The 18,604-nt window shown below is 34.5% G+C and overlaps 1 protein-coding gene across 2 annotated transcripts in view; it reads left to right on the top strand.

The window, feature by feature from the left end:
- Positions 1 to 18,604, top strand: part of LOC136832182 (brefeldin A-inhibited guanine nucleotide-exchange protein 3) — a 101,056-nt gene that overhangs the window by 28,928 nt on the left and 53,524 nt on the right. The window contains exons 7-15 of one of the 2 annotated variants that reach the window (XM_067092943.1): positions 1,120 to 1,262; positions 2,579 to 2,804; positions 4,178 to 4,310; positions 4,824 to 4,921; positions 5,796 to 5,980; positions 9,247 to 9,427; positions 11,108 to 11,241; positions 14,313 to 14,414; positions 18,393 to 18,540. In XM_067092943.1, the coding sequence (XP_066949044.1) occupies positions 9,259 to 9,427; positions 11,108 to 11,241; positions 14,313 to 14,414; positions 18,393 to 18,540 (553 nt within the window). In that variant the 5' untranslated portion in view covers positions 1,120 to 1,262; positions 2,579 to 2,804; positions 4,178 to 4,310; ... (1 more) ...; positions 5,796 to 5,980; positions 9,247 to 9,258. Of the gene's footprint in view, positions 1 to 1,119; positions 1,263 to 2,578; positions 2,805 to 4,177; positions 4,311 to 4,823; positions 4,922 to 5,795; positions 5,981 to 9,246; positions 9,428 to 11,107; positions 11,242 to 14,312; positions 14,415 to 18,392; positions 18,541 to 18,604 lie in introns of those variants that run through there. The other variant, XM_067092942.1, reaches the window with a different exon arrangement.

The following is an 18,604-nucleotide window of genomic DNA, read 5'->3' as shown; positions in this document are numbered from 1 at the left end:
AATGTAAGAGTTTTAGCTTACAATTGCGTTTTTGACCATTTCGGTCAGTCAAAGTTGACTGAAGGTTGAAATTTTGCAGTTATCGTTATTTATATGAAAATATTTCAAAACTGATAAAAGCTACAACCATGAGTTATTTTCTGTTGTATTCTACATGAAATTTCGCACATTTTCATATATAAAACTTTATGTAACAGCTAATATAGAACAGTGCAAAAATTACGACAAAATGACTAAAGAATTTCTGAAATTTTTGGCGAGTTACAGCTGGCGTAAGAAAAAAGTTTTTCAAAAATTCACCATAAATCGAAATATTGTGCTAGAGACTTCCAATTTGTTGCAAAATGAAGGTACATGATTGAATATTACTAGAATGTAAGAGTTTTAGCTTACAACTGCGTTTTTCTACCATTTCGGTCGAGTCAAAGTTGACTGAAGGTTGAAATTTTTTGTAGTTGACGTACGGTACATCCACTTGGCACCCAACAGACAATTTTAGTCAACATATGATACGTCCAGTAGGCGTTTAAGGGTTAAATGCTCCGTCTGTCTACTACCTAGTGAAGTCTTCTCCAATGATGAATTTAGATCCCTTATTCGACAAATACCATGTCCTTTTCTTATCTGGGAGACATGAATAGCAGAAACCCTCTTTGGGTGATATCATTACCAATCAAAGAGGAAATTGCCTCTGTTCCATCATAGAAAGTGAAAATATGGGAACCCTAAACACGAGGGAGTCTACACATTTTCATGTTCAGACGGGCACATTGTTAGCAGTTGATTTATGTACATGCAGTGATGACTGCCTTATTAACTTCAATTGAAGAGTAATAAAGGATAGATTTACCAGCGACTATTTTCCAATACTGTAGTAATGAATGTATCTTCAAATCCTCCCCCCATCTTCAGTATTAGGTGAGAAGGTACAGTAATTAAATCGGTCATGTTGTCAACGAACTCAGGTACAGTATGTAATATCACTGAAAGTTTAGGTATCATTAGTTCTGGCTTACTTGGTATATTTAGCAAATGCATAGGTAACTATTGTGGTAGTGTTTTTAAACTCAACTGCATGCATTCATGATAAAGAATTTATAAGCAAATATCTTTTTACAGACATCCTGAGGACAAGAAAGCACTTGAAGTTCCAGTTTTATTTCTTCTTGAATGTACAAACACACTTCTCACCTGTCTTGCACGGCCTGAGATATCACCCCCTCAGCCACCACACAAGGCTACAACCTCTGGTGCATCTTCAGGTATGGAAAATTTTAACTTTATTTTTTTCCTATTTCTCTAGGCCATCCTTTTATTTTAAGCTTATTTTTTTCTGTTCTTCTTGGCCATTCTTTTATTTTAGGCTTGTTTGGATTTTATTGACATTGTTTCAGATCATACAGTGAGATAATGTATTGTATTTTCATTTAATTTTTCAGATCATACAGTGAGATAATGTATTGTATTTTCATTAATATTCCAACCTGTTACTTTTACTAAAAGCTCTTATTCATGATTGAGCAGATAGAGCCCTGTTCAAAACAAGCCAAGCAGTATTTATAAAATGTGTGATGCCTTCTTCTGAAGTGGAAATCCTAGTCCCTCTGTGTAATACAACCCACTTCTTGATGCCATTTACATATAAGCAGACAGATTTACCTAGCACTGTACAGTTCTTAGACATATTGTACCTGTTCTTAGTGAGCAGTTCACATGGTACACAACACACCCCTTTATATCCTTGAGTGCTACTTTGCAAGACGTTTACAAAAACTGTGCACTCTAGACAGCAAATGGCCCAAACCCAAGGCATACCCCTCACATGTGGTAACCCCTAGCTACTATACAAGTATCAGGTTGTCATGTCAAGAAGCAAGTGAGGTGTATCCCAATCCCACACTCTTGGTCCCCCTCAGGCACTCTATGACTGTCAGGTTGCGAAGACATGGCAAGGGTCTGCTGGTCTACATCTTGCTGCTTCCGCATCTACTATTCCTGCGAACTTTTCTCTGATTCCCATATGTCTAACCATCTTAGATCTTTGAGATTTCAGTGTATTTCCACACAAGACAAAATATCTTTCAGCAACTTTTTCATTCAAGATATAATCCTACCAACTTATTGCAGCTGTGAATACAACTTTTTGTTGTCATGCTGAGTCAAAATATTTTTGTATAACCATATATCTGCTGCATGGATTAGTTTTTCCATTTTTATTTTTCATTTAGTGTACCCATTTTACTTTTCTATATCCTCATTTCTGTTTTGGCATCCAGCCATTTGCTTTCTTCACGTTGATGTGTAAAGTTTCTGATTCTTTTTCTGCCACCTGCATCTTGGCTACCCTCCCCTTTTCTGTGTTTACATTTGTCCCCACCCTGTATGTTCCCTCCTCTTTAGTTGCCTTTTGTTTATTTTGATTTCACTATGTGCATTCCCAGATGTTACACCACACATTTATTCAGCTTAATTGTGAATTAGATTTTTTTATTTGAATTTAAGCTAAAATGGCACAGATGAGAGTCCCGAGAGATTTTATTATTTACATGTTATTCTAATGAGATTATGTTTTTGATAGGACAAGTTGTGATCGTGTGCTCGCCACCAGCTTACTGCTCAAGTCTTCTTGTTGGCGTAATTTGGCAGCGGCTCTGTCCATCTCTCATTGCACTTCTTGGGTCTCCTGTCTCACACCGATTATCCAGACCTGTTGGCAGAGCTGAAGGGCAAATGGGAAGAGGAACTGGATGTATTGCTCATCCACGTCCATTATTTAACAACCAGCAAGCTCGAGCTATTTATAAGTATGTGACATAGATTTGCTAGTTATGCTCATGTGTAAATTCTAAACAGTATTGATTTAATTTGTCAAATTTCTCCAACTAGTCCTTAATTTTCATGTTTTGAGTTTAATGATCAAACACAGTAATTTAACAAGATCACTGAGTCACACACTTACGACTTCGGGAGGATAAGACTATCTGTGAAAGTAACATTCTCAATTTACCAGAAATAAAACAGAAGAATCAGTCTCTAATTCCGTCCCTACAGTGGTTACCATCATGGTCGGTTCTAAGTCTGATTTCTTCCAGTGGACCTTGTGACTTAGAGCTCAGCATAACTGGATTAGTTGATACTGATGCTATCAAAAGTTTCTCTAATGCAAGGTCAGGACTAGGCAGTTGTCTAGGTACTGTAATTTGCTCTTATATGAATTTGATTTTGTAGCTCTCAGATATTGTAGCTGTGAATATGATTGGGTCTCTAGAAACATTAAATATTTTGAACACAATAAGTGACAGTTATTTGAAAATAAGACTTAAGAGTATTAGGTTAGCCTTTCCTAAGCCTCTCATCACTTTCTGGAGGCCTTTTAGTTACTGTCAGTTTAGACATTAGCGCAATACATACATTGTAATTAATTTTATGTTGCCTTCTGGCCACTGACTAAGGTATGGTGGTTGGTCAGAGAAATGAACAAATGCAGTTAGAAAAATTAGGGCTGGTTTTTAATAGCAACAATTTAATAGAGATCAGTAGGATAATTTTTTATCATTTTAAAATTAAATTTGTGTTCATTGCTGTACTTGTATTTTTTAGCACTTGGTATTTAGACATGAAAAATTTTTTGACATATTTAGTTGTCTTTTTATAAATAATTTCTTTGCGTGACAATATACCCTCTTCCCTCCCAAGAACTGATTGCAGGAGATGCCTCGTTGATTTGAAATTGAATATAAAGAGTAAGCCACTAAGAGAGCAAGATTTCCCCCAGTAAAGTTAATTTATTCCCCCTTCTTTCACCAGTAACAAAGCAATTTTGATTCTAGATTGGCTGTGATCATTAGGGACTGGCAAAAACAGCATTTATTAATCAGTGTTTATGTGTGTGAAACAAATGTTATTTTCTTATTGCAGCATTTGTAATTATATTTGACCAATTTACCTTTATATTTTACTTAAACCTCAACAGCTTACGGCTCAAGTAATTCTGTTTTTACTGTGATATTTTGTGCATTGTACAGTATATTAAGTGAATGTTTTTCTTGATTGATCAAGATTTATAGATTATTATAAATTTGACACTTCACAGCCTTACAGATTGTTGCAAATTTGCCATTTTACACCTCAAAATTGTCACTTCAATTGATATGGATGTAATTCATTTTGATTGCAGTATTGCTTGTAAATTAGTTGTGACAATGGGTGGTGTAGGTGAGATGAGACCGGTACTGGAAAGTTTGTTTCACCGAATGTTGCTCTACCCTCCACCGCAGTGTCGCCTGGATGCCCTTAAAGCAGTTAAAGAGGTAATTTTTATTTTTTATTCATTTACTTTTTTAACCCTGAATATTCTAGTTGTAAATATGGCAGGAGCTCTAGAAACATTTGCTTTTATAAACAATATGTACAGGTCTTTTAAATTAATGAGGGACAGAGTATGGCACAGATTCACTGTTCTAAGTCACTTGACAATTTTTGTTATGCATAGGAGGAAAAATTGTAAGATTCAGTTTATTCCTTACTATACAAGAACATGAAGACAGTGACTGATTTAGAATTGATGACTTGTCATTCTGCTTTTTTGTAGTTATGCCAAGCAAGAGTTTGAAGGACCTCATTATAATGTGTATCATGAAACATTCATATTTTTTGGAAGCAGTTGAGTGGTGAATAGTTAATGAATTGTTACGCTGATAATTTATTGCATTACTTTTACATTAGGGAGTGAAAGCAAATAACAGTACAGTATAATATTAATACTATATATAATTATGGAAGTACTGAACTCCTTTTGTAAGTTCTTTTTCTAATTTTTTCAGCTTGTGAGTAACCCAGCACATCTTGTATCTCTTGCTGGACCTATCCTTTATACGGACTCAAGAAATCCTCACCAGAATGATCTTGCCCTGTTTAGACTGTAAGTGTTAAAGTTAAATTTATATAGATTTTGTATAAGGAAGATGTTGCTATGTTTTATTGCACTATAATTTGAACTGTCAAACTTTACTGAAAGATACTGTATAAAATGAGGAAAGAAACACTGTTTTTATTGGTATAGTCTACTTAAACCATCATTGTTTCATAAAGGTAACCTTTTCAAATGGTAGGAATATCAGATTTGCTTGGTGTCTTGACTGTCTTGTCTTGTCTTGGTGTCTTGATGATGATGATGAATGTTAGATTCATTTTCCATGTTGCCTGCCATTAACCTGAGATTAAGGTTTTTAAGATAGTAACAGGTCATTGAGAAGAACAGGTATACTGTAGTTAATCTAGTTAGTAATTGCAGCTTTGGCAGCAATTACTAGCTAGGACAATAATTTTAGGGCTTCTAAAGCACTTCTAGAGTGTGAAAATTATTAATATTTCTGGTGGCATATTTTGAAAAAGCTCAAATGCTAACCATATTGCAGATAATTCTGCTTTGAGGTAGGTGCATTATTGGGTAGAGAAAGTTTGTTTCTTCAGACAGTATTACAACAAATCCTACACCAAGTGAGGATTTGAATCTATCTATACACATATAAAGTACATATACTGTACCTAATAATGTCTTTTGTTCATGCAATAAATTTAGCCATGAATACTTTTGATTTTTGTAGATTTATTTTAATAAATTTTTTAGGCAGTACAGTATGATTTATTGACTTATATGATGTAGTAGTTGTGTGAGCACCAAGTAATTTAATATTTTGAATGCTTTTGTGTTCTTTCAGTATTTGGTTAAGACAATTAAAATAAGCAAGAAATTAGAAAAATGATAATCACAAGCATCTACATTTTGCTTTCAGCGTCATGGATAGTCTGACGGAATGTGGGAACTGTAGTGATGCTGGAATCCAGCGGGCAGTTGTGGACTGTGTATCTGCTCTTCTTCTATCCTTGGAAAAAGTCTCCCTTGGGACTGCATTATCTTCACAGTATATAGAGTCTATTAATACTTTGTATGCTAGAATTGAAGATGGAGACTATTCAGGTAAATGTAAAAAACAGGCAATTGAATTAGGAATTATGCCTTCCTATTGAATTTCAAGGAAGATTGGATTTTAGAATGTTTTTGGTGCATTATTGCATGGGCTTTTACTTTTTATGGAAATATCCGGTACAGTGTGCATTCAGACAACTACAGTATGTTTATTTAACTGCATTTGTCCAGTCAACAGTGAGATGTGGCAGTATGCATAGCTAGCTTGTGATGGGCAAAAATCAGTGTTTCCAGTGCTGTTGGCTTACTGTGATAATGATGCAAAGTGTTTCTTTGTAATATATCTGGATGCTTATATATACAAAGAACCTTCATGCCTTATATAAATCATAAACATGTCAGTGTAAATCAATAATATAATAATACAAGCACATGAAAGATGAGCTTTTACAATATTAAACAGTCTACTCAGACAACACAAATGAATGATGGACTTTAAATAAATAATTGTTTTATCTCACTGTAGGTAAATAAAGACATCTGGCTATGCAAGTGCAAAGAAAAGCTATTTAAATCATTGCATGCATTTCAATTAAATGGGTAGGCTAATATTTGAAATAGCATGAAATATCATTGTTTATGAAGCTGTCTGTGTTATGTGAGTGGAACAGCCACTGCAACATTGTCTGGAAAGTAGGAAATTTCAGTCTACATTATACATGTCATGGTATTGTGGTTTTCTTTTTAGAATACTTTGCACATTTAATCATCATCATAGTTCAGTGTTTTGGCACTTTATGGAGCAGAAATTTAAAATCTCATTAAGTTCCCTTCACCAATGATGTTATGATGACATTTGTATGGCATAAAAGATTTTTTTTTATTGTAAGTCATTGGAATGATACTTAAAATGAATAAATAAAGGTCTCAATGAGAAAGTAATTTTGACCAACATGAGATGGAAGTGTGCTTAAAAGCAAGCTAGTAAAATCAAAATCAATAGCATAGACCAAATGTTCACTTGACCATGCTATGTGTTCTAGCAGTTAAGGCTTATCATTCTAGATGTAGATATTGCTTTGGTATCATATTGAAATTATTTTTCTATGTATGCAATGAAATGTAAATGGAATAAAATTTGAATGGTAAGGAAATTTTGTGATTCGAACTGTTTGTGATCATAGGTAGCCTGGGCTATATGAAACTTCATTTTCTTAGTATATTATGTGATTCGGAGTTTGCAAGGCTTTGTGGAGTGGGTGCAGAGCAGTTTATTTAATATGTGCATTGCTGCCTTAATAAAAGAGCCATTTTGGTAATAAAAGAGCCGTTTTGGAGAGTTTATGTCAATATACAGGCAAAAAGGCAACTCAGAATACAAAAAGGTTCTTCATTTACAAATCATTGTCATGAAATAACTGAAATTTCCAGCCTTTCAGCCAATTTTGCAGTGATTGTTCCATTCACCTGCACCAGGCAGCCTCATAGACAAGAATATTTCATGTTTTTTAATTTACATACAGTGAGATGAAACTTAATTATTTAAAGCCCATCATTAATTTGTGTTTGGTTTGAGTAGAGTGTTTGACTCAAAGCTTATCTTTCATGGGTTTATATTGGTATACAGTATTACCAATATAAACCAGTATTTTATGATTTACATAAGAAGGTGTGAGGGTTCTGTGTATATATGATATACATTTATATATATATATATATATATATATATATATATATATATATATATATATATATATATATATATATATATATATATATATATATATATATACAGGCAGTCCCTGGTTTACGATGAGGGTTCCGTTTTTACGCGCGTTGTAAAGCGAAAATTGTCGTAAACCGAAAACTCGTCGAAAATTGTCAAAAATCCCAAGAAATACCTTACTTTTAATGCTTTGGGTGTATTGAAAACGATGTAAACTGCATTTTTATTGAGTTTTTCATCAAAAAAGCCTCAAAATTTTTATTATTCTTCTGTTTTGGAGCCATATTTCTTCTGTTGGATTTACGACTTTGAACATGCTTTGTAAATCGGGAAATAATTTCTGATGAATATATTTGGTTCTACCCGGACCTGTAAGAAACTGGGGACTGCCTGTATACATATATATATATAATATATATATACAGTATATATATATATTTATATATATATATTTATATACATGTATGTATGTATATATGTATATATACATATATATATATACATGTATGTATGTATGAATATATATATATATATATATATATATATATATATATATATATATATTCAAATATGTTATTGAAGAAATAGTTTCATTATTTATCAGAATAAGCCAATAATATCGGAGCTTCAGCCAATCCCGAGCTACCCATGTACTCATGCCCCATCTTCACCCATAGGTAGACAAATGAGTTGAAACTGACTACAGGCAATATTTAACAAGGTTTTTATTTGGGTCTGGTGGATGTAACATTTATTATTATGTACATGGTAACTACAGAATTATGAAAATGGAAAGGTAATAGTAAAAACAGTACATGAATAAGTAAACCAAATCACTGGAATACATTAATACATATACAGTACTGTATATTACAGTATTTTCTTGGATTTTGTATAAACTTAAGGGAGAACTGTTATCAAGAGAAGCATAGAACCAATAATACAGTAATAGGATTTTAAGATGCCATAGGAATTTTAGGATTATTTGAGAGAGAAAGAGATGAAAATGCTGTGAACAAGCTAATACCACATATGTGATTATTAATTACCAAAACTGTTAAAGATATGGAATAGTTTTACATTAAATTATGTGTTCAAACTTTTCATTAGAATTATTTTATTTACAGAGATTGTAAGTGTGCAAGGAAACTTGCAATGTAAAGAGCATGAGGAACATAAAGTAGTTTGTAGAGTGGCTAGCTGGGCTATAATTTTTCCTTCAAAGAACAGCTTCGTAATTGGTTTCTGCATTTTCTACCACTATATCTACTCATGCAACACACCACTGCTAGTCAAACTGGAGAGGGGTTATAGAGTGCCAGGGCCAACCCTATGAGAGCAGTTAATCAGCTTAGTTGTCTGGTTAAACTATTTTAATAATAATATAGAGTGCCAGTTCAGGTCCATTTCTACTTTTTAAAACCTAATTTTTGCTTTTAACATAAAATAGTAATATTTCTGTGATTTGGATAGGACCATACAAGTCAAGAATTTCATTTTTGAAAAAAATGGTCATTATCAACATCACATGTAGTACAGTATGACTGTGCATCAAAGATTCTTGAAGTAATTAGATGTACTTGTTTTGCAGGACCTTTAACATATGAAAACAAGAGTAAGTTACCCAAATATGAGGTTGTTGACAATCTTAAAACTGCATCAGAGTCAACAGCTTCAGATACCATTGTCTCAGCATATGGATGAACTAGAATTTGAAGGTGATGAAGATATCAGCAGTAAAGAAGAGCCAAGTGATGATGAGGAAATGAAAGGTATGTAACATAAGATGGCAAACAGAAAGTTTTTCCTGTTAGTACAAGGTATGGCAATCAACTCAAAATATCCAAACTCTTTGCTGAGGTTTGTTGTACAGTAATATAGTATTAGGAAAACCTGGAAAAATGGTAAGGAAGATATATTAAAGTTAGTACTTTCCTCCTCAAGCTGAATATTTTCACTGACGCAATGATTATGATAAGCACAGAACTGTAATTAGAAAGAGGGAAATTAAATTAAGATCAAGAATGCATTTTCAGTAAGAATCTGCATCAGCACTGGTTTAGTTGAAACTATATCAATACAGTTGGGAGTTTTCAGTAGCAGGAAAGGCTGTCCTAGAAAACGTCTCATACATTCCTTACAGAAAAATCTTTTGTCTAGCATGGTGTTAGGTAATAAAATGTTTTGCACAGTTAGTAGCATTGCACAAAAATTTTTCTTTGTAGGACCACCCTTGAGCAACTATTGATGTAATTGAAAATTTAACGCTTACATATGCTCCATACCTGAAGGATAAGGAGTTCAGAACTGGAAGAAAAAGTTTTGAACTCTGTTCTGTAAGGAAGTAGTCACTCTGCTATTTCGTAAATGAAGGAGGTTATAAGAATCAACAAAATGCATACTACAGAGAAAAAAAATTCCCAAGGATGCCAGGGAAGTAAAACCACAGCACTGAATAATTTGGGCCTCTCAAAAATGTTTTGGCCTGTTTGAGAGAAAGTATTTTCCTTTATTACAACAAAACAGTTGGCAGAAATAGTACTATTTATATAAAAGAAACACTATAGCCACTGTGCAATGCAGAGAAAGAAGCTCCATAGAAGAGGTAAGAGTAGGAGCATAGATTAGATGCATAAACACATTTAATCATATTGAGAAAGGAAATAAAGGAGAAATATGTCAATAGTTTTCCAAATGGTCAGACAGGGATGGATAAACTTAGTATATTTTTATTTGATGAGACAAAGAAACTGGCTGTGCCAAAAAAAAATGCACAATTTTGATGAACCATAAAAAATAGGATAAATAGCTATCATACAGAAAGTTAGTACCATACACCTTATACCAGACTCAGTCAGATGTCCAAAAGATATCAAGATCAGTGAGAAGATTTGCCAAGGTCCTGCAAAGATGACCAGGCAGCAGTGAGATAGAAAAGTTCTTGAATAGATCGTGCTTTTTGAAAGCCAGTACTCTATTAGAAAAGATCTCCAGTAGATCTAGCCATATGGAAGCCACTATTAGACAAAGTTCCCACAGAATCTTGCCTTATGAAAGCCAGTATTAGAAAAAGATTCCCAGTAGGCCCTGCCTTATGGAAGCCACACTGGTGATAGATATAAATTGGATGTGTTTTAAGAAAGCGATGGTCTAGTCAAATTTCAAATACGTACTGAAGTTATAGTAGAATGTAAAGAGAATTAATACTTCTGGATTGAACTGGTGCAAGATTTGAAGCAATCATCAAAGTGCAATCATAAGTATAAAGTTTGGCTAATGATACCATATGTCAAAATTATCAGATGCCATGGGTATATAAAGGTTTCACAGAAAACAACACAGCATATACCATAATCAATGCATTCACAAGAATTATCTTGACATTTGACTGATAATAGACATTTCAATCTGAAATAAATTGTAAAACATGTTGTTTTGTCCATCCTTTGCAGATGAAGATGAAGCAGAACCTGTCAGAAAGAAAAACAGTAAAACTGATGTTGCAAAAGGGCATGAATCTGATGCTTCAGGAGACACTGAGGGTCCAGAAGATGAAGAAGAGGATGAGGAGCATGACAGAGAAGAGGTTTGTAAGCTTTCTTGTATAAAATCTGATATTGAAGTTAAATACAAGTTTTCTTTTCGCATGAGTGATTTGTGTTTGTGGTTTAGATTATGGCTCTTTAAATAACACCCTTGCATTCCAGACTCAACAAATGATGCATTGCCATTACAATAGTAGATAATGGCTGTTTTGCTGGTACATACAGCAGTTATGCTGAAGTAAGTCCTGTGAACTTAGTCATATTTTTTCCAGAGAAGGATTTTGGTAGGTTTTCATAATTTTAGTCTGTTCTTCTAGTTTAGATAGGTGTCACAAAACCCCAGCATCCATATTTCTGTGTTCTTTACATGATAAGTCCCTTTATTTGTTATGTCCATAAATATCAAAATTGCATTAACAAGATTTAAATGTCCATGTTATCATGTGTTTCCTAATTTATTAATTGTGGATCAAGCTTTATATATAGTGGGAGCTGTGATGGGATCAAAAACCTATAAATAGGTAGGATGATAATATTGTCTTCTTGTAAAAATGTTAAGACTATGTGACAAACTAATTATATTGATGACATTCCCTTAGGATAGTGTGAGGATCAGACAGTAGGGAGTTTACTTTTACTGTTGTTGTTAGCCAAGAAATAAACCTCATGGAAATTTGATGGTATCTCATAAAGAAGCTTATACAGTATGTGAGGGTTATTGTTAGACTTAGGCTATTGCCATTGGCTTTCATTGTCATATAATTGATTATTTTCTCATAATAAGAAATACAAATCCATCCAGGCAGGATTCACTCTCCAGAGGGCTCCTATACCTCTACTTTTAAACCTCATATAGTTGCTCTAGGAAAACTACCTCAGCCCATTGAGGGGTAAAGTTTGATATAAGACTTGCCTTTCCTGACCATATCACCTATTACTATTTTGCAGTAGAGGAAGCATTCTATTCTGCTGCACTCCACTACTAGTTCTAAGTACATTCAAACTTTTATTTTGCATATGTGTTCATTCATCATTAGATAATCTGTTTAGAATGAGTAACCTACAGCACTGAAGAAGTTGGGCCTCTAGATGGAAGAGAGTAACAAGTTTTGCACCTAGGGGTTAAATTTATTGTCCAAAGAATGTTTACCACACTTACCACGCTCTTCATAATGTATTTGCAACTATTTTGGATAATAATAATAATAGTTAAAATTTTTTATTGTCGGATGAAAGAATGTTTACAGGTCTCCCCTCACACTTCCACCTGGACGTCTACCAACATGGTCCTCTTCATAATGTATTTACCCCCTAATGTAATCATTTGGATCCTCTCCTCTCGTCACCCCAGCCATCCATCTAGACATTACATGTGGCTCCTGTGCTCATTCTACCTTTTGTGAAGTTGTTCCAGCCTGCCAATGTTTTAAATTTTGCATTAATAAAGGATAATAATCAAATAATTATAATAATAATAAAAATATAATAATAACAATTATATTTCAACTGTAATTGACTGATGAGCGGCAATTTAATACCAACATTACATAATGCATTGGAACTTGAATGTGGTCATTTCAGTATTTTTCTCAAAAACTTGAAATCATAGCTTTTAATTTATTATTTTATTTTTTTGCAGTCAGAATTGTAATATAGCATAATAGGCATGACCTGAGAAACGACTGGGGTTTGGAGTTAGCAAAAATTGTAAAGGATGAAAAACTCCACCCTCCAGATGCATTTATTTTACCCTTGTACTATATTATGTTATGGCAAAAATTTTGAAGACAAGGGACTGTAACTATCATTGTTTCTGAGCTCTAAGACAATAATGCTAAAGCTTTGCTCTTTAGATTGACCTTTAACCTTGAAAGATAGTTGCTAAATGATAAGTGGGGGAAAGTATTCATCATCCTCCAAGAAAAAAGTGGAGTATTGACTTGTAAGTAAGCTTTTGGTTGTGAATGACAGCTAATGATGTCCCAACTTTGTAATATCTTTAACAGAGGTTTTTAATGTGAAAGAAAAGGAGTTACTCGGTAATTCTCAATTTCTTCTGTTTTGTATGAAATAAATGCTTACTGGTACGTCATGGAGACTTAAATCATTATAGGAGACTAGTATTTTCTGTAGTATATGAGGGGTGGAATTTTTAAAATTTTATTAATTGCATACTTCAATGGTGGAAATAATTTGAGACCTCAGAAAATAGGTTAAGGTATACTCAAAGTACCTTCCTACCAAATTTGAGCAAAATAAAAGACAGTGAAATATGAAAAATAAAATATTGTACAGTACTGTACTGGTATTTAAATTGACCCGTAACTTTGAAAAATAAGTAAAGCTAAATAAGAATTGGCAAAATAGTAACCTGTTTTCATGATACCTGCCTGCCAAGGTATACCAAAATCAGAAAAAATTTATTCTTATCATCAAGATCAGGGAAATATAATTGCTAACCTTTAAATTAATATGACCTTGGAAAGCAAGGTAAAAAATCCTGATACTGTACGATCAACAATGTAAAATTCTGAAGATTGGAGTCCCCTAGCTATAGAACTATAGAGGAAAAGAAACAGGAAATATTTGTCTTTAAATTGAATAAACTGACCTGCAACCTTAAAACACGAGACAAGGCACAGTATAAGGAAAAATTTTGGGAGAAATAATTACCAAACCCCGAGTTACATGTTAAGTTTAATTAAAATCACAGAAAAAATATATAATGAGAATAACAATGAAAAAATATTAATAATGCTTATACTGTATAGTAGTTGTAATGATACATTAATTCCATAATGCCTTGTGATGTATGTTAGTTAAATGCTTATAACAGCACAGTATTCTTAATTGTTAATAGCTTTCATAAGAATAAATTTTTTTATTTATTGAATTTGTGAACATTTTAGTTTAAAGTTACCAGTAGAAGAATACACTACATTTTAGAATAAAAAAATGTAGTTTTAATATATTTTTTTAGTAATACAGTAGAGAATATTTTATGCAAAGTTTATATAACATGTTAGCCTTGTTGGAAATGTTTTTACACAACAATAGAAGTGTGTGGAGATGGATTGTATAGAATTTGGTTTTATTTTTTTATTTTTTGCAGATGGATCAGATTGAAGAAGCTGAGCAGCATCGTGAGGAACAGGAAGCTCTTCGATTACATCGTTTAAATGAGACTTTACAATCAACTAGCAATTTGCGCCATGTATGTGTACCAAGATAATTATTTGTATATCTAAAGTATGTGTCCATTTTATCTCAGTTTGAGGCTTCAAGTGTACACCCGAACTTTGTTTATTATGAGATTATTCTTCATCTATTACTCCTCATGTATGTTATTTTGTGTGTATGTACATTCCCTGATCAAGTGAAAATACGGTTACATATTGTCAAACCTGGGAAAGATTTTCTGTAATAGATATTACATTTTGTTTGGGATTAATCTTACCTACTGTTAAAAATAGCTTATACCTCCATGTCGATAGGTGAATCGGCAATCAGACAAAAGAAAAAGATTGAATGGCTGCTCGGATGACTGTCTAATACACCTGTTCTCCACCAGGTGTGTTTTGAATGTTTTAGCTCTTGTCAGAACTCTCCTTGCTGCCATTGTGTAAAGGTGCTTGGTATTTCATGGTGTGGTTGTTTGCTGCTTTCACAGTACTGTACATTTATTTTTCCTAGGATGCCTTCCACTGGAATCAAGGCTAAGAATATCAGGTTCTGTAGGAATGATTATTTTGTTAATAGGATGTTGACTTTTGAGATAGATAGACACACTTTGTGCGAGCTAGAGGGGTATAGTGTGTGATTTTAAGAATAGACGTGAGGAGTGCAGGGGTTTTCAAAGGACTGTCTGCTCAAGTTCATTAATACAGGAAGAAAAGGGAAGCAGATAGATTGCAAAAGCAAATAGTTAGGTCAGGCTGTAAACCTGTCATTTCTCCCCTTTCTTGGATTCCTTCATCCATGATTATCTTTACTCAGTTTAATATTTTTCCTATGATTATGTTTTAGCTAGTACTGTAACTTCCTCTTTAGCTCTGCCTTCTGCTTCCCTTTTGGTTCAAGGAAAGCATATTGAGACATTAGAGCAGGATGTAAACTTTATTTTAGTCAGTAAAAACTTTGTCTGAATTCATGTTAGGGGATCTGTGCCAGATCTCCCCACAGTTTGCTATCCTTTTCGTATTCCCCTCTAAGAGATAGGGTGTCGGTGCCCTTGCCCATCTGTAGCCTGAGTCTAGGAGTGCCCTGCAACAATGAGAAGAATCCGCTGCCAGGGAACTGGGTCGGTTCTCAGGGCAATTTGGTTCTGTGCCCTCCATCACCTGCCTCTCGTTTTTCATGCACCCATTAAGCATTTGAAGAACCCAAGCTTTCTCCTTCAATTAGAGCTCGTTTCATAAGTTTCCTTGTATTCTGGTGCACAAAGGTTCTTTTAAGTCTGCAAGCTTTTGTCTGTGTGGTTTTTTTTGTTTTTGTTTTAGGGTCACAGGCACTTTACCAGCACTTCGAATTGTCTTTGGTAGAAGATTTGGTTTTCTTTGCCTGTCTCATTCCTTTGAAGAGGCAAGACTAACAAAGTGCTTTGGACTTGCTTAGTCAGAGTTTGTTGCCCAGGTCTCTGTTTAGATTGTTGAAGTTTTATCTTTTACTGGAGTTGTGCTCAGTTGGATCACCTCTTTGTCCCAGCTTCTAGAGGTTGTGGCACCCATTTGTAGTGTTTGTAGCACCAGCTTAGAGAGTTTGTGGTTCAAGCTTAAAGTGTTGGTGGTGCCAGTAGGATTATAGCAAGGAAGAGAGTTTTTGACTTGCATGGTCAAAGTTATTTCTGACGCTGCAGGTGAACAGGTGAATGTTCTCATGTTTATATTAGCTCGGTTTTGAAGAAGTGAGAACAGTTATGCTCCTATCTGTCATAAAAGGTTTCTTTTGCACAGGAGATGGCAGTTGTATTGGTTTCTCCTTTGGATCCCCTTCTAAGTCTGACTTTTTAAGGCAATACGGAAGGATATATTGGTACAAGATATATCTTGCTCTCACAGGTCTTTTATACAGAAATTTTTGGGGATCCATTCAGCTGTCAGGTTCCAGTAGGAGGCCAACTTCTGACCTTCTGGCATGCTTGGAGAGACTTAAAAGCAGAACCTTAATGCTGTTCCACTAATTTCTGCATCCCACACTTAACCACATGGAGATGCTCAACCCTTTCTTCCCAGTAAGGGGGTTTTCACAGGTATCTCGGATTCTATCCTTAATCAAGTGGGGAACAACCATGGCCTTGTATCAGAGGAAAAAGTTTATGTATTTCTTTGGGTGCCATTCTAGAGGAATTTTCAGCACCCATACTCCTGTAGACATCAGTTTCTCTACTTTCTTAGATACAGTAAGAGTTTTTGTTGTCTTTTGTTCTTGCTTTCCTCGGTATTGCATCATGTGCAATTGGATCTGGCTAATGATATGCACCTTAAGGCATTGAGGTCAGTTGAGATTGAAGCCCATGAACTCGGTATCATTCTGTCTTTGGAATTTAGACAAAGTTCTAAAATTTTTTATCTGCAGATCCTTTTCTGCCTCTGGAATGAGTTCCATTGAAGTATTCACTATGAAACACTCTTTTTGTTAGCACTATTGGCTATTAAAATAGTAAGTTTATGCAAGCTAGTGCTGAGTATGATGTTAAGGCTAAGTTTTTCCAATAACTGTAAGAATTCCAAATTTAACCCCTTTGGTGGGGAAAGAAGAGGAAACACTTCTCTGTCCTGTTTATTTAGGTAGGTCAAGCCTGGAAAAGGCACAGTTAACATTTTGTTTTGTGGTTTAAGAAAATCTTGAATGTCTTTGTCAAAGGTTAAGCCTGGAAGAGGCAAAGTTTACCTTTGGTTTGTGATTTTAGAAAACCTAGAATGTCTTTGTCAAAGGTAAAGCCTGGAAGAAGCAAAGTTAACCCTTTGTTTTGTGGTTTTAGAAACCTAGAGCATCTTTATCAAAGAACATGATGTTCTCTGTGATGTATTTGATTAGGTTAGCACATGAGAAACTATCTCCATACCTTTTACCCTTATTGAAGATAAATGTTCAAAATGTAAGTGTCATAGAGGAAAGGGTTTTCAATAACATTGCCTAACCTTCTCAATACCTCCTTTATATAGATGACAAATTTGTAAGAGTGGACAACGAAGAGGATCTAGAAATATCAAGAGGAAGACAGTTTTCCAGTGTAGCGGCCTGTGCTTCAAACTGGTCACTACTTGTGTATTCACCTTGACACTTGTGCTGGTAGCAGTTTGGGTGCACAGAAACAGTATCAGGCCCTGCAGATATGTGAATGACTAGCTTGTAATGGCATCATCTCCCTGGAGCTTCAGCACCACCTCATTCAGCTTTGCAAGCATCTAGTCCATAGGTCAGCCAGAGGTCTGATTTGGAACTGATTATGAAGGCACCTTATTTAGGAATGAACAGGGGTTTGGTTTGTCCAGTGAAAGAAAGGATCCAAAGAGAGTTCTCATCAATATAGAAGTTTATTCGAAGACTGGTCCCTTCTGCCAAGAGGTGGCAGTGCTAATAGGTTGCCTCCTCCCCCTAGAAAAGTTAGTCCCTGGCAATTGGCTTACAATATGCATTCTCCAATTGCAACTCACAAGACCTATGTAGCATCAACTGAACCTAGCACTTACAACTCCGATTTCTTATGAGCTCTGGAGCATGACTGCAGTCTAAGTCTAGAGTTAACAAGGACATGTCTTGCCTTAATTATATCTATTTTTCAAGTATAGCTTGTATGTTACTCAAGTGATTAAAGTCAACAACTGTCTAAACGAAACTTGGAATCTCGATACCCTCCTTGTAAGTCTCACAGTGATAGTCATTCAAGTAGAAAGTTGTTTCTTGATTATCTTTATTTTTATCCAGTTTCTTTGTATCTTACAGTTGTTCGTGCTGGTTAGGTATGGCATTATCAGCCTTGCTTTGTCAGTTCATTGACAACTACCAGTTGATGTCCCTCCTGTGGACTGTAGTGGGTTGGGACATGTAGACTCATTATTGGTGTATGTGAACACCACCGAAATGAATTATAAAAGAAATAGCTTTCATGGCATCCTCAAAAATCACTTCCTAATAATATTTTGTGCTTGTAAAATGTTTTAAAATTAATATGTGCATTGTATTTTCACAGGTCATAGATGAGGAGGCTGAAAGAGAGTGTGCTAATGCAAAGCACTTTACTACAACATTGTCTGCCCTCTTACCTTCTTTATTAGCAATACGTAGTACCATAGAAGTTGACCAAGCTCTTATAGAATTTTCTTCAAAATATTGTGAAGGTAAGGATTATAGATTAATAATACATATGCTCTTATAAATGCAATTTGTGTGTATTAACTATGA

Source organism: Macrobrachium rosenbergii, chromosome 49 (genome assembly GCF_040412425.1).
Source record: "Macrobrachium rosenbergii isolate ZJJX-2024 chromosome 49, ASM4041242v1, whole genome shotgun sequence".
Lineage (NCBI taxonomy): Eukaryota > Metazoa > Arthropoda > Malacostraca > Decapoda > Palaemonidae > Macrobrachium > Macrobrachium rosenbergii.
The sequence above is the reverse complement of the archived record's forward strand: the minus strand, read 5'-3'. Positions and strand labels throughout refer to the sequence as shown.